This window comes from Chrysemys picta, chromosome 16 (assembly GCF_011386835.1).
Source record: "Chrysemys picta bellii isolate R12L10 chromosome 16, ASM1138683v2, whole genome shotgun sequence".
In the NCBI taxonomy this organism is placed as follows: domain Eukaryota; kingdom Metazoa; phylum Chordata; order Testudines; family Emydidae; genus Chrysemys; species Chrysemys picta.
This window is the reverse complement of record NC_088806.1, coordinates 15,248,430-15,264,145: the sequence shown is the minus strand read 5'-3', so window position 1 is coordinate 15,264,145 and position 15,716 is coordinate 15,248,430. Positions and strand designations below refer to the sequence as shown.

The window sequence follows — 15,716 nt, the reverse complement described above, 5'->3', positions numbered from 1 at the left end:
ACAAGGGGCCCGTGAGCAGGGAGAGAGCAGGACTTGGTGTGAATGGATCAGGGCTGTGGGGTGGGGGGATGCTGAAGAGGGGATGAGCTGTGGGGATGAGCCAGAGACCCCCAGCTGACATCTCTGGCAGGGACCCAGTGCGGGGCTTCAGGTGGTAGCTGTTCCTACAGCCCGACTGGGGACCAGGCTGCCTGCGGACTCTGGAGACGTCTCCAGCCAGCCAACTGTTTCTGAGCTGGGGCCCTGCCGTGGGAGTCTGGTGTCAACGGGGCCGTGGGCCCTCGGATGTCGTGAGGCTTTTAAACGGACTCATTTACAAACAAACTTTCCGATAGAGCCCCTTTAAACAGCCTGTCCCAGATCGTGTCCACAGAACTCCTTCCCTGCTCAGCAGAGGCTCTTGGCTCCTAGTGAGGGGTGATTAGATGAGGGAGAAACTGGCTAGACAGGGCAGACGGTGCCCCAGTTCCACGCCCGCTGCTTTCTAATGCCCATCGCGAGCAGAGCAGATGAGTCGAGAGCTGTCGATCTCTCCCCAGTACAGCCCTGTCAGGTGTTCCCTGTGACCCTCCGTGCCCGGCACGGGGGGCCTGGCCCATGGCTGGAGTTCCTAGGCATTACTCCAATGCAAGATTAGCAGGTGCAGGCTTTGCAGACAGCAACGTGGCTGGTTGTGTTAGGTGGTTGATGATCCTTTAAAAACACCCTGGCTAGGGATGTATCTTGTTTAGGTCAGCGAAGCCCTTCTGGCCCTGGCGTTGTAATCCATGGGTCAGGCCGTTGGCGTTGCTTGTGATGAGTAGGGAGAAGGTGGAGGGAATGGGGTGTTAAAAGGTCTCTGCCCTAAGTCCTCCCCCTCAGTGAATCTCCATGCACTCCTAGCTAGCGCTGCACTTCCTGTGGGTGCGGGGACCAGAGCTTGTCAGCCTCCGGTGGCTGGGAAGGAAGGAAGTGGCTGTAGAGTCAGATGGTGATGCTGTGCTGTGCAATGCTCTGTCTAAGGTGCTGAAAACGTCTCGGTGTAGGCTCATAATCACTGACTAACAGGATTAGTACAGTCTGTAGCGCCCCTTGGACTCTTCTACTCCGGTTGCACAGCTGTCTGGTGAATGGGGCACACCCCACACAGTGAGGCACCAACGTGTTACACGGTGTCATGTGACACAAAGGGGACCCAACGGACATCATGTCGCTTAGGTGCGTGGGCAGCACTCCGCGCAGGGAGGGATCCCGGAGAACCGCACCGATCTGCCCCCTGCGGTGCCTTAGCCAGCTGCCCAGATACCTCGCACGGCAAACGGCTTCAGTGTGCCTTGTACCAGCTCCCGCGAATGTGTATGTTTGGCTGACAACGTCTCAGCAGGAAGGCCTGGCTAGTGGTGTAGATCCCAGAAGTAAGGGCCAGCCCGAGGCAGGGGGAGGGGCACCGAGATCTCCGGCGAGGTGGGCAGAAAAGGTTTTGTAAAATTATGGTTTTGTTTGAACATTATAAAAGGCATTTTCTTGGGGGTATTGGTTGACCGTTACCACAGCCCTGCCAGGTTCTCCCACGTGCTGAACTGTACTGCCCGTCACACACTGTCATCAGCCCGGCAGCGCTGAGCTTGCTGGGTAATTATTCCTTGATAGTAATCAGGAGTTAACTTTAAATAGGAACAATAATTTCTCCTTTTGTGGGGACAAGAGGATCCCAGCAGGAGTGGCGGAAGCATCCTAAAAGTGGGGGGAGCATGGCCTCCTGCCCCCCCCATTCCGGCACCCCTGGATCCCAGCATCTCTCCTTGCTCTGCAGATGTCCCCTAAGGGACCTTTCAGGTGGTGAGAGGCAGATCACTCGCCGTGAGTCTCACATCTGCTAGCTGCCCCAGTGCAGACTTGTAGCAAGACTGGTGGCATGTGAACTCCCCTCCCCCACTGCCTCCCTGCCCACCCCACCGCACTCTCCAGGGGCCATTTGCTTCTTGCTTATCTGCTGATTTCATGATACAGACACTTGCCCCAAAGAAGCTGGACTGAGATCCCAATTCACGGAGATTGGTCCACTGATCAACTTAGACGTGACAACGGAGTTCCCTCTCCCCTGAGCTGGGCGTGATGTTCTCAGTGCTCTGACAGCAATGGCCATGTGCAGGGAGCTGTGCGGGCGCAGTAGGGATGCCCCATCCTACCCGGCGTCCAGACTGTGACTCTGCTGGGACTGACGGGCCAAAGGCTGAGGGCTGCAGTCTCCAGGGCAGGTTGCAGGCATTGCCTGCTCTCAAAGTGGCTATGCCATGAGCCGGAGACTGGAAGCACCTGGAACAGTCGAGAGCTTTCCCCGTGAATCCTATCAGGAAAGTGAATAAAATGCTCCTGTCTGAGCATGTCCCAGCCAGCCAGCTTGCGAGGCTCTTCCTGGGAACTAGGGCCGTGTGGTTCTCTGCTGCAATGGAGCAAACGGGGCTGTGAACCTTGAGGGGCCGCTCACTTGGCCTAGCCCAGTGTATTGGGCCCATAAGAGGCAGCTGGGGGAGCCTGTATTCCAGCCTGGCTGAGCTAAGGTGTTGGATGAGTCCGACGCAGTGAGAGCTGGAGCTGTCGAATGAAGTGCTCCTCTTGTGCGTGCGACTTCTCTGCCCCTCTCTTGGAATGTCCCCACAGGTTTGTCCTGGCTGTGGGCTTGCCCTGAGCTCAGCAGATGATTGGTGTGACCATTGCCGTGCTAGGAAAGACGTCCTGGTGTAAAGGGTTTGAGGCTCACGCTCTGCTCTCGAAAGGGCAGGAAGCTGTAGGGCAGCCAGCCCAGTGACGGTACGTGGGACCCTGAGTTCCTGGGGTGGTGACTCCGGGCACACCTGTGCTGTGGTGCTGTTTCCCATGCTGGGTGCAAGACAGGGCTTAATATAGATTCAGAGCCATCAGCTGCAGACAGCTTACTTCCACCCAAGGACTTAGCAATACTGGTCTGCTCTTCCAGTCCCTTCCCAGGATCCCTGTGCACTGGCCCCGCCTGCCTTGGGGCTCCCCTTCTGCCCCCCTCCCCAAGCTGGAAAAGCTCCTATCCCTGTCTCTGAGTATGGGCTGTAGCGTGTTCTCCCAGAAGGGATCAGGAGAACTTGGCTTCAGTGAGACGATAGGTCAGAAAGCGAAACTGACGATCAAAGGAACAAAGAGCTCCCCAGGATTCCAGCGTGCAGAGAGGCCGTCGGGAAATGGTGCTGAACCCTGGGAACGCGAGCCTCTCTCTCAGGCGTTTAGTGTTCTTGGGTAGACTCCTGGAGTCCCAGCCCCCTGTGATGGGATCCCCGGGATACAGCCTGGAACTGGGGTACCGCTGTGCCCCCTTAACTCTCCAGCCTGGGCTGTCTCTCACAATGCTTTGCTAGTGACAAGCAGCAAACCCCTCCAGGTGCTGTGATCACTCAGTACAACTGCATGTGGAGCCCCACACTCAGCAGGATTGCATGAATGCTCCCAGAGCCACTCATGAATCACACAGCGAGAGGCACCAGCCGAATCTCCCCAGCCTTACCCCCAGAGCCGTACTACCATCTTGCCCTGGTCAGAAGCCTGACAAGTGTAAGTTTATTACTCAGTCCGCCCCTCCCTCAATGTGGAGAGGACATGCACCAGCCTTTGTAAACTGAGCTGAGATTGCCCAAGCTCTTCAAGCAAAACACACTGTTTTAGGTAAAATATAAAACAGATTTATTAACTACAGAAAGACAGATTATAGTGATTATAAGTGGTAGGCATGAAAGGTCAGAGATAGGTACCAAAGAAAATAAAAGGTAAGCACACAGTCTAAATTGTAAACCTTATTACACTAGGCAGTATTTGGATCAAGCAGTTTACTCACCCGACTGGATGTTACAGCTCTTAATACACAGGCTTCTCCCTTAAGCCTGGGACCAGTCCCCTCAGCTGAAGTCTTTGTCTTCCCAGCATTCTTGTTGCTTCCAGCATAGGTGGGGGAGGAGAAAGGCCATGGCATGATGCTACTGTCCTTTATTTTATACCCTCAGTGCATGTGCCTGGAAAATACTAGCCCAGACATGTGCTGGTGGGCTATCCCCCTGGCTTGGTCTTCTGCAACTGAGTCAGAGTTGAGCAGTTCCCATTGTTTGATGCTTATGCAACTGTCATTGAATTGCAAATCCCTTGATTACGACTCCCCTGCTGATTATTTGTCATCGAACACCCTCCTGGGAGTGGTTCATCTCCTTTGTACGGCACTAGCAAATGACAACATATTTCAGTAACAACCATACAGCAAAATCTCATAACGTGATGTACACTGTCAGTGTGTATATTTGGACAGAACAATGGGTTTCAGCCGATCCTGACTTTTCATAAGATATCTTACATGGTATGCTTTGTATGAAATGTACATCATTGTATGACAGGGTGAATATGGGTGTTCCAGGGGGCTGCTTTGAGGTACAGAGTGCCACATCCCCTACTCCAGCCATGCGGCCGCACAGCTCTGTGAGTTCAGGGTTGCTGTGGGCCATTGTCTCCATTCCCAGCGGAGTGGCTGTTAATCCCCTTGGGAGCTCTGCCTTTTCCAGCTGGAGCCCTCGCCCTGATCTCTGCTCTCTCTTCTGCCTCTCAGGCTCCCGCCCTCGGCTCGAAGACTTTTCTCCAAGGATAGTCGAGCACCCCTCCGACCTCATCGTTTCCAAGGGGGAGCCGGCGACGCTGAACTGCAAGGCGGAGGGGCGCCCCACCCCAATAATCGAATGGTACAAGGATGGGGAGCGGGTGGAGACGGACAAGGAGGACCCGCGATCCCATCGCATGCTGCTGCCTAGTGGCTCCCTCTTCTTCCTGCGCATCGTCCATGGCAGGAGGAGCAAACCCGACGAGGGCGTGTACGTGTGCGTGGCCAGGAACTACCTGGGCGAGGCCGTGAGCCGGAACGCGTCGCTGGAGGTGGCCAGTGAGTGGGGTTCTGGGCACGCTTCCAGGGGGTTAACACATGTGACACTTGGCTGGGTCTGCGCCGTGCAGAGGGCCCAAGCTGTGGGAATTCGTGTTATGGGCTCCAGGGCAGGATTCGGCCCGATGACTTTCCCGGCTGTGTTAGAGCCACATGAACACCCCACTGGGGCTGGCTCCTCCATGCTCTGCTAAGAGGCTCCGTTTCCACAGGGCTAGTGGCAGCGCAGCTCAGTCTGGCCAGGGCTGTGCTGTGCGCTCGTGCCAGCCGCCTTGCTGGATAAGTGCGTTCCTGCCGAGAGGGGAGGTGGTGTCTTCCTACATGTGCTGCTGGCTGGTATGGTGGGTCGGTGTCGCCCTGCTGGCCATGGTTACTATAGGCACTGGGGATGTTTGAATGTATGACAGTGTCATGTCCTTTCCTGCTAGCACTCAGCACCTTGCCCTAGTTCTCTGACGCCACTCTGTGAAGAGTTAACACCGCAAGGCCATTTACACGGCACTCTTGGCTTTGTGCCCGCGCAGGTCTGCGGAGACCGTGCTGTGTCTGTCTGGGCGGGAGACTTTCTCCGCATTAAGCGACGCTGTTTTCCCAGCCAAGCCCCGCAGTCCGAGGACGTTGCCAAGTTGCTGGGCACCCCGGGCAAGCCCATAGCAGCACCCTCTGCCCAGCTCTGCAGGCCTCCGCCCCTTCAGGAGAAACCCTGAGCCCTGCTTGCAGCGCGTTCCTTTCCCAGCGGGAAGCACCATGTCCCATAGAGGCCCTGAGTGTAGACCAGCAAAGGGAGACAGGCTGCCTTCAGCCGGACCCCCGGGGAGAGGGGGCCTCCGGGTGTTACCTGCACAATTTAGGGCTCCTGCCCCCCTACATTTCTTGTGGGCACTCAGGGAGTAAGGGACCCAACTCTCCTCTGTGCGCTCAGGGCTAACACCCATTCCCAGAGGGCTCAGGGCTCTACGGGTCTGTGGGGCTTTTTACCAGCGAAAGAGCCTTACACAGTAATAACCTGTATTTATTAACACCTCAGCATACAATGCTCAACACTCCTAATAAGGCAGACAAACGGCTCACGTTGTCTGGGGCTTCAGCTTCTGCATAGTATGGTCAGCAGGGTGTGATGGTGTCCCCAGGCAGTTTTGAGCTTGGGCTGTGTTCTGAAGTTAGGGTCCAAAGAACTTCCCTTTGGACCCCAGTTTATATAGTTAAAATGTGGGTCCTGCTTAGCCGGACCTTAACCAGTCATTTTACACTGAAGTCCTACAAAATGGTATTTTTCACCCATTCTAGCTCATTATAAAACACTTCTTTAACCAATCACACCCCACCACCTTAGTTGATTCAAGTCTTGCAAAATGAGTTATGCCATAGGTGCCAACTTTCCCCTTTCCCCGCCCTCATTCCAACCCCTTCCCCAAGGTCCCTGCCCCCTTCCTGCCCCTATTGGCCACCTTCCCCAAATCCCGGCCCTGGCCCCGCCTCTTCCCCAAGCGCGCTGCATTCCCCCTCCTCCCCCCTCCCTCCCAACTGTGCAAATCAGCTGTTTCGCGGTGCAAGCGCTGGGAGCTAGGGGGAAATAGCGAGCACGCGGTGCACTCAGGGAAGGAGGCGGAGGTGAGTTGGGCAGGGGGGTGGGGATCTGCCGGTGGGTGCTGAGCACCCACCAATTTTTCCCCGTGGGTGCTCCAGCCCCGGAGCACCCACGGAGTCGGCGCCTATGAATTATGCAACAGACCGAAACAATAAAAGAATCAGACAGAGCCCACACAGATAAACAATAGGAAAGTAGGGACCACAAAGGCCAAACAATAGAAGTAGAGATTTCACAAATACAACTGTTGATAAGTGGTTCCTTGCCAGGCAGAATGCGGTCAAACAAAGTTTTCTTTAAACGTCTTGAGCTCTGTTTCTTTATCCGGCGATGGTGGGTACTCCTAGGACAGGAGCGCCTTCCTAACAGCCCGATAATACACTGGTTTGGTGCAATTTAGATGGAATGTGAGGATGGGACTCTCTGCACCTTAGCTCAGGGCTGCTGTTTTTATGGCAGAAGAGGGCCTCGGACCTGATGGTGGGTGAGCCTCCTGCAGGAACCTGCCTATCTCACATGCACAGCTCCCGCCCTGCCCTGCTCTCTGCCTCTGGAAAGCAGAGCGATGCTTCCCCCCCTTGGCATCCTGAGCGCAGGCTCTTCTCCACTACAGTCCTGCAGCCTCCTCAGTCCTTGTGCCTGCTTGGGACAAAGCTTAACCCCATCCCTGCCCCAACCCAAGTGGGGCCCCTTCGCCACGTCACCCCGTTGCCGAGATCTGCACTGGTGCTAGTTGGAGCCCTCTGTGTTCCATGGTATAGGCTGCCGAATCCATTCCTCGCTGAGGGGCCAGGTTCCATTTTACATTATAAAAACATCTGTTCCTAGCCTTTGTGACTGTTCACATCCTGTCTGGAATCAAGCGTGAACTGATGCAGTGCTGTCTGCCTGAGTCTGCAGCCAGCCTGAAACAATAGCTTTCCGAGAGCTGGGACTGCCCCCTTCATTTCAGTGGGACGTTAACTCTGAACCCTGAAGGGAGTCGTTTGTGTCGTTCCGCTCCAGTATTTGTCCTACTGTCTCAAGCTGTCCCACTGACTGCCGTCTCCCCAGCGGCCTGACCCTCCACCGCTCCCTGCCGCTGGCTTCCGCCATGCCTCCGCGTGTCGCGCACGCCAGCTCTGCCGCGGGTTACAAACCGAAAGTGGGGGTGGGGGCTGCGTAAAGCAAACGGAACGAGGTATCGAAGTAATAACAGCGGCTGCTAGGCTGACTCATTCGCTTTCCATTCCGTAGCCCCCTCCAGTTCAAACTTCAACGAAAGCAGGTACAGACTCTCCCGTCCATGCAGAACCCGGGGGCCTTGCCGTGGGCACTGTGGAGTAAGCAGGGCTTTGGTGAGCGTGAACTGTAAGAGAGGCAAGGACCGCTGACAGCACGTCGTCAGTTTCAAGAAGTGAGCTGAATGTCCTTTCAGCGCTGCCCCGAGACCCCCACTCCTCTGGCTTTAACAGTCCCATTGACTGTGTTTCTCTCACTCACACACTGGGGTAACTGACAATTGACCACACACAGGGGTGAGGCAGTGCCTGTGCCTCCTCTGACAGGTCTAGTTGGCTGGTGCTGGCACAGCGACCTGCTTGGTGGGTCCCGCTTGAAGCAGTGTTTTAGGCCGGGCGCACTGCACAACTGGAACAGGGTCAGAGATCAAACCGGAGTCTGTCGGTCTCTTGACTGCTGGTGACCTGGGAGCTGTTGGGGTGGGTTACTGACCTGCTTGCTCTTCCCTCATTGCTCTAATAGCTGCAGATCTGACATGCTGCTCCTAATTGGCATTGGCAGCCTCCGCTCTTCAGCTTTGTTTAGGGGAAGGGTTTATCCTGGTTAGATTCCTTTGTGCTCCTGAGCTGTCAGCGTATGAACAGCCCAGCCCATCAGTCACCCGCTCCTGACGTGGGGTCTTTGCACATACCTTCAGGATTAGCCTCCGAGAATTCCCCCCGCACGGTAATGGGCCAGAGCCTTGGGAATATCTCTGTCCCCAGGCACCCAGGTATGCACTCCCCTTTGGCTGGAAGCACCAACGCTACAGAGAGGGACTCGTATCTGCGATCAGATTCTTTTCTCTGGCCTATCTGCAGCTGTTCCTTTGTGCTCCTGACTCCGAGGTGAACAAACACTCCTGATTAGTCAGCTTTGTCCACAGCCGTCAATGGCAGACTGCATTCCAGGCAGGCTGGGATGTGTCTTTCCTAGCTCTCGGAGGGGATTCTGTGCTCCCCCAGCCAGAGAAACCCTGGCTGTATTTATCTGCCCTGACCTCCCAACCAGTCTCCTCTGTGCTGTTCCTTGGTGCCCTGACCCCATTGTCTTCCCTAATGGCTCTACAGAGACAAAGATCTGCAAACAAACAGTGCAAACCCCAGCCCGGGGATGGTGGCAGAAGATAAATGACCCTGTTACCTGTGACAAGGCCATGTAAAGTCACCCGCAGCATAGGAAATGAAATGTCATTTCTGCTAAGCCCTTGAATCACTGACATTACAGGCTGGGACCCGGCATTAGCGGAGCCCAGACGCAGACAGGCCTGATACTAACCGAGGTGATTTGTGGCTGGGCTGATAAGTTGCAGTCTAAATAAAGCTATCAAAGGAGTGTGCTGTAGCCAAAGTCATTGTTCAAAATGCAGCCATCAACCAAGGGTGATCTAGAAAAGGCTCCCGAGAAGCAAGCGCACGGGGTTGAGTTATTCCAAGGCTAGCGAGGACTTGCGTGCAGCAGCTTTGGAGATGCTTGGATTTGCTCCCAGCAGTTAGTTTGTAGAACCCGAATCCTTTGGAACCTGGCAGCTTCCAATAAATAAACGAAACGGACACTTAGTAAAACGAGGCGGTGATGCCTCCAGCGGCCCCTCGGAGCGGGGCCCACTCCCCGGCCCTGAGCCCTTTAGAGCTTTACAAACCAGCTCGATTCCTGTCTCCTCCCCAGTGCCCCAATATTAGGGAGGGGACAGAAAATATAATGCCACTATATAAATCCACGGTACGCCCACAGCTTGAATACTGTGTGCCGTTCTCGTCCCCCCGTCTCAAAAATGATACGTTAGAATTGGAAAAGGTGCAGAGAAGGGCCACAAAAATGATTAGGGGTATGGACCAGCTTCCCTATGAGGAGAGATTAAAAAGACTTCACGCTCTCCCATTCCCCAGCACAACCCTCTGGATCCATTCCTGTCTTATTGCTGCAAGTAACAGGCACCCTCTGGCCCGAATGCCTACTGGATGTGTCCCATTGGGAGTGCTCTGCTATCTTGGATGGATGGGCGAAATGCAACATGCACCGTAACAAACAGATGGAGATTCCCTCAGCCAAGGCCCGTGGGTGGGGGGGTGGGGCGCCCAGGGGCAGCTCTAGCTTTTTTGCCGCCCCAAGCACGGCAGGCAGGCTGCCTTTGGCGGCGCGCCTGTGGGAGGTTCCCGGTCCCGCGGGTTTGGAGTCCCTGCCGCCGAATCCACAGGACCGGCGGACCTCCCGCAGGCAAGCCGCCGAAGGCTGCCTGACTGCCGCCCTCGCAGGGACCGGCAGGGCGCCCCCCGCGGCTTGCCGCCCTAGGCACGTGCTTAGTGCGCTGGTGCCTGGAGCCGCTGCTGGGGGTGCCTCCCACTGGAATACTCTGGGCGACGGTCGGGCTGCTCCGTCTATCAGGTGACTTGTTATGGAGACTCACTCTCCAGCAGCCAACTGTTTGCACGGGCATTTGTTAGCCAGTCTCCATTCCCACAGCTGTCATTGGTCTCTTTGCTGGCTGTTAATAGTTTGCTACTATTTGTGGTGTTAGTGCCTGGAGAGGCTCTCTGGGCTCCGTGCCGTAGGTACATCTAATAAGACAGTCCCAGCCTGACGAGTTTGCAGTGTAAATACAAACGGTGTCTCTCAGAGGAAAGCTGGCTTTGTGGGGAGGGCTCTGGATGTGAGATCCGGGTACAGTTCCTGCCTCTCGCCCTGTGTGACCTTGGAGAAGCCACTTCATCATCGTGTGTCTCTGTTCCCCAGCTGTAAAATGGGGATCCCACGTCCTGTGTCTTGTCTATTTAGATTGTGAGGGCAGGAGGGATAGCTCAGTGGTTTGAGCATTGGCTTGCTAAACCCAGGGTTGTGAGTTCAATCCTTGAGGGGGCCATTTAGGGATCTGGGGTAAAAATCTGTCTTGGGATTGGTCCTGCTTTGAGCAGGGGTTGGACTAGATGACCTTCTGAGGTCCCTTCCAACCCTGACGTTCTATGATCTCTCACTCTGTGTCTGCCGCACCCAGCAAGGTGGGGTACCAATCCCTGTGGGGGGCTCTGAGCAGTAGCATTGGAAACACCCCCCCAAATCAATTGCTGCTCAGGAAAAGATCTTTGTTGCTCTTGACTTCCACAAGTTTTGCCTCTGGTTCAGACTCTTGTTCTGGCTCTGGGTTCACGGATGGTGGGAACAGGAAGTGGATGGGCCATGTGGCTTCTGGGAGCTTTCAGGCCTTACTGTGTTTAGGCTGCACGGGCGAAGTCCTGGCTGTCTGGGAGGATGGATCGCGGGGTGCTGGGGATTCTCCTCTGAGACCCCATGGCTATGGGCACCAAGAGACTGTGGCCATGGAGGGAGGTCAAAGATTAGAACCAGCAGGGACGAGGGGGTTGGGGGCAGTCTCTGGTGGCCTTCGGGACTGCAGGAGAAGTGGCTTTTGTCCAGCTATTGGGAGCTCGGTTTGTGTGCCGCAGCAGAGGCAGCAGGCAGCGCTGGGCTGGAGGGATTAGCCAGCAGCCCCCTCTCCCAGCCCAGGTGAGTTCTCCGGACAGGCTGAAGCTGCAGGCAGAGACTCGCCCCCCTTCCGAGACGTTGACTGGTCTCTTGGAGTGCAGCGAACGCAGCAGCCCTGGAGTTACAAAGGGCTGGATCGAACAGACCTGCCCAAAGGCTGGAGAGGCCTGGGTTTCGTGTTCAGGGGATTCATGCCATGCCCTGAGCCTGCTGCAGCTGCTTCTGCCCTGTGCATTCCTGGCAGGAGGGAATAGACCGGGGCTCTGAGCTTGTTAGGCCAGTAAAAGCAAAGCGAAGAGGAAAGGAGCGGGGGGAAGGGGTAAGGAGCATGTGGGTGGCCAGATGAAGAGAGAGCTGGAAATCTGGATCCAGCTAGTATCCCAAGTGAGCAGTTGGGACTAGGTGGGGGTTCTTAGCTCAGGCCTTCAGTGCACCTGCCCCTGCCTTCCCAGACAGTGCTAGCCCCCACCTGCCAGTACTGACCCAGCCAGGTGGGGCAAGCACAGAACAGCGTCCAAGGACGAGCACCTCTGACCTTATGGCCTTTGTCTGGTGCCAGAAGCTCCCAGGGTTAGATTTGGGGATGGGGGAAGGGAAGCCGGATCTGTGTGTGACTGAGGACATGCTGACAGCTCCAGGCAGAGATGCCCAGGCAGCGGCTCGGAACAGCAGCCGGCCATCTCCAAACGGGAATTATTTATTGATTTTTGTGTCACGTCTCAGTCCATTACCCAGACAGGAGGCGTTTATGTAATTTGGAGAGGGGGCAGCTGCGGGACAAACAGAATAGCAGCAGCTCCCCCCCCCTGCCAGGGCTGCCCCGGGAGAGGAGGGAGCTGGGGGACAGGAGCCGTCTCTGGGGGCTGGGGGAGCCGTGACTCGGTGCTGACAGCCCGTCACTCCCCCCGTGCAGGGCGTTGGTGCTGGAAGCAGCGGCTGGAACCCTGCGCTGACAGGCTAATTTTAGAAATTCCTAATGGATTTCAGATGTTTTGACCTTGTGATTTTGAAATTTGGGGCTGTGGAGCTGGTTGAAGATAACAATAAACCAGTGATGCAAGCACCCCAGAGCGCTCTGTCTTCCCCCAGCGCATTCACAGACAGGGCTTTGGCAGGAATTGCTGTCTAGCGCGGCCACTCACCAAGCCTTGTAATCAGACGGCAGCCTCGCTTAGAAGCTATTCTCTCATTTGGCCAGCAATTTCTCTTCCCAGTGCTTACAGGACCTCCCAGTGGTAAAGTGCAGCCGCTCCAGGAGGGGCGAGCAGCGAGAGCATGTTATTAGAGCTCTTCCTTTAAGGACTTCCAAACCACGTGGAATGGGAAGAGAGATGCTCAGCTGGGGCCTGGGCTAGGAAATGCGTGCTGGCTACCAGGGGGAAGGAATTAAGTCATTTCCTAAGTAACGGGAGCCCTTTGGGTGACCCTCTTAGCTCCCGTCTGCAGGCAGAATGTGCTTGGGCAGATTAGACGCTTTGTGTTTGAAACGTGAAAGGGTCACTTGGGTTCCGAGTTAGAAACTCGGAAAAACTGCCTTCCCTCGTGGCCACAGATCCGCTGTGGTTGTTACCGAGAGAGGGGCAGACGTGGCTCTGGCCCTGTTGATGATTTTCGCCTGTTACACTTGGGCCAGAGGTGTCTGGTGTCTCTCTTCTCTTGCACATTTCAGCCGAGGATGAGAAATGGCGGGGCTGTTGTTTGCATTACAAATTTCCACTGCTTGATAAATCCGCCCTCTTCCCCTGGCTCCGAACCACCAAAGTTGTTGTGTGCGCGCTCAGGTTTGGGGTGGTGCCGCTCCTGCTCGCCAACAGGGAAATCATTTGCATAGAGTTAATCAGCGTTTCCAATGGTGGGTGAAATTGATTGTGCTGCAGCCAGGCAATCCCGTTCTCCTCTAAAGAGGATCAAAGATGTGTTGATCTGGTGCCTGCATTGATTGCCACAAAGGCTTGATCCCGTGCGAACTCTTCCGGCACAGATCCACACAATGGCTGGGCTCCCAAAGGCTGCTTTCTAGCTGAAATGTTTTCAAGATCAGTGTAACGTGTCCCAGAGGCTGCAGGCGCTCCTGTTAGCTCAGAGGCACCCACCTGGAGACGTAAGCCGTTCCCAGTGCCCGGTGGATTTGCTGCACAGAGCTACAAGTGATTCGGTGGTGGGCATTCGCAGCCATTGATTATAAAGGAAATCTGAGTAGACCAGGTCCTGTCTACCCTGGAAGACGCTCTGGCTGAGCAGAGAGCTAGTAGGGTTAGAACATTGGAACCTGCAGGAGAGGGGAAGGAATGTATTCAGGTTGTGGGCAACTCTTCTTGTTCTTAACACCTCTGCAATGCTTTTCTTAGCTCAGGGCTAAGCACGCCCCCTCTGCACCTGGCCTGAGCTGCACCAGGTGAGCGCGAATCCTATTTAGTTAAATCTGTTTAAAGTTGCCCCATTAGTTAAACTGGTGCAACTGTCTCCTATCGGCGAGGCCTGAGCAAGCCCAGAGTTCCGCCAGCAACAGCGGGGAGAGCAGGCATCGTGTTCTGAGAGTTTCTAAGGCGGTAAGGCGAGCAAAATGAATGTAAAGGGGGGAAACCGGAGTAGAGCTGGCCATTGTGATGGATCTCGGGGTACCCAGAACTCTGAGGTGCCTTGTTATCCCCCTGCCTCCAGCGTCAGGGAGATTTGTCTGTGGTGACTGGGTGTCCACTCCCTGGTAGCGCCAGCCTTTCAGCCACTCGGGTTCAAAAAAGAACTAGAGAAGTTCCTGGAGGTCAGGTCCATTAATGGCTATTAGCCAGGATGGTCAGAGATGGTGTCCCTAGCCTCTGTTTGCCAGAAGTTGGGAATGGGCGACAGGATGGATCACTTGATGATTACCTGTTCTGTTCATTCCTTCTGAAGCACCTGGCATTGGCCACTGTTGGTAGACAGGATACTGGGCTAGATGGACCTTTGGTCTGACCCAGTCTGGCCGTTCTTATGTTCTCCTCTGGGCTGTGCCAGCCCTGACTTCACCTTGCAGATAGCAATAGGTGCACCCCAGTGCCCGACTCCCCTTGAAGCACTCCCCTGTGATATCCAGCCCCTGACACTGGCTACTCACAGAAATCCCAGAGCCTCTGCCCCCAAAGGTGCAGGGACCCCAGTTAAACCATTGCTCCTGTATAACACACAGCACTGGTACTGAAACAAACGAAGGGTTAGTTAAGGAAGGACAGAGATTCTACTAGAAACAAGAGTGTGTGATGGGAACAAATGGCTACACTACAAAACAAAATAATAAAACAGGAACTAGGGCTGACACTTATTAACGGTTCCCTCTTCTAGCTGATAAAGTGGGTTCCCTCCACCCCCAAAGTTCAGTCTGTTGCAGAGCTGGCTGGCTTCATAGGAACCAGGATCTGATCTTCCATGAAACACGCCCCGCTACACAAGCTGTCTCCTCAGCGAATGGACCCAGAGGGTTCTCCCCACTCGATGTTACACTGAAACAGTCTTTTTCTGTGCTCGTAGACGGGCGACCCCCATCTGGTACCAGGTCCCTTCTTTACCCCCAAGTGGCTTTGGTTGTTTGCAGTTGTCTGTGATGGTTTTCCATTGACTGTTCTGAGATGGGGCAGTGGTGGACAACTGAGCCTGGCGTAACATCACCAGCTGATCGGGTGGGATGGCAGCTCCTGCCTGCATAGAGGCCGTCACCCAGTGATGTCGCTGCCTGCTGACGCCCCTTAGCTTTAAGCCCATCAGGGTATAAACCTCGATATAGGTACATTATTCCTTAAGTGTCGCCCACGCACACATCCTGCCATGGTTACAAGCATCAGAAAGTTCAATAACCTCAACTTTCGATAGAGATCTTCCGTGTTGTCCTTTATGGACGAATCCCCTGCAAGCCTGTATTTGATGTAGCGAGTTTGTCAGGTCTGAGACAAGAGTTGTTTGCAAAGACCAGGGAACCCTTTGTCAAGGGGCCTGTTTGTCACAGTCGGAAACTTGGTTTAGTCAGAAAACGCTGGTTCACTGGAGCAAAATGTTTTGCTGATTCTGTGGCAGATTCAACAAAACTTTCACTGAAACACCTGCCCAGGATCCAGCAAAGAGCATCCACCAGTGCCCTGCCATGGAGCGTGGAGCGTAGGAGTGATAGGCCCAGCTCCCAGTGTCCTCAGTGAGGCTGTCCTGGAGTCATGCAGACTGCCCTAGGTGGGGGACCCCAGGCTTCCAGACTCCCAGGCCAGCTGTCTGCCTGCTTGGGCTGCCCCGGAACAGCAGGCCCTGGAGCCGCTAGCCGGGACCCCAGGAGACCCGAGAGCCCAGGCTGTGGGCGCTGACCAGCTCCCTTCACAGCTGCTGAGTGCCACAGACATTCTTGTCAGTTTCACAGCTCCTGTTCAGAAAAGAATGTCGGTTTCACACACTTCCTTTTGGGAACACTGTATTTCCCTGTTTCCAGAACAAAACACTGACACTTCTGCT

At 55.1% G+C, this 15,716-nt stretch overlaps 1 protein-coding gene across 1 annotated transcript in view; it reads left to right on the top strand.

The window, feature by feature from the left end:
• Positions 1 to 15,716, top strand: part of ROBO3 (roundabout guidance receptor 3) — a 224,128-nt gene that overhangs the window by 114,675 nt on the left and 93,737 nt on the right. The window contains 1 exon segment of the mRNA XM_065570415.1: positions 4,595 to 4,921. Within this exon segment, the coding sequence (XP_065426487.1) occupies positions 4,595 to 4,921 (327 nt within the window).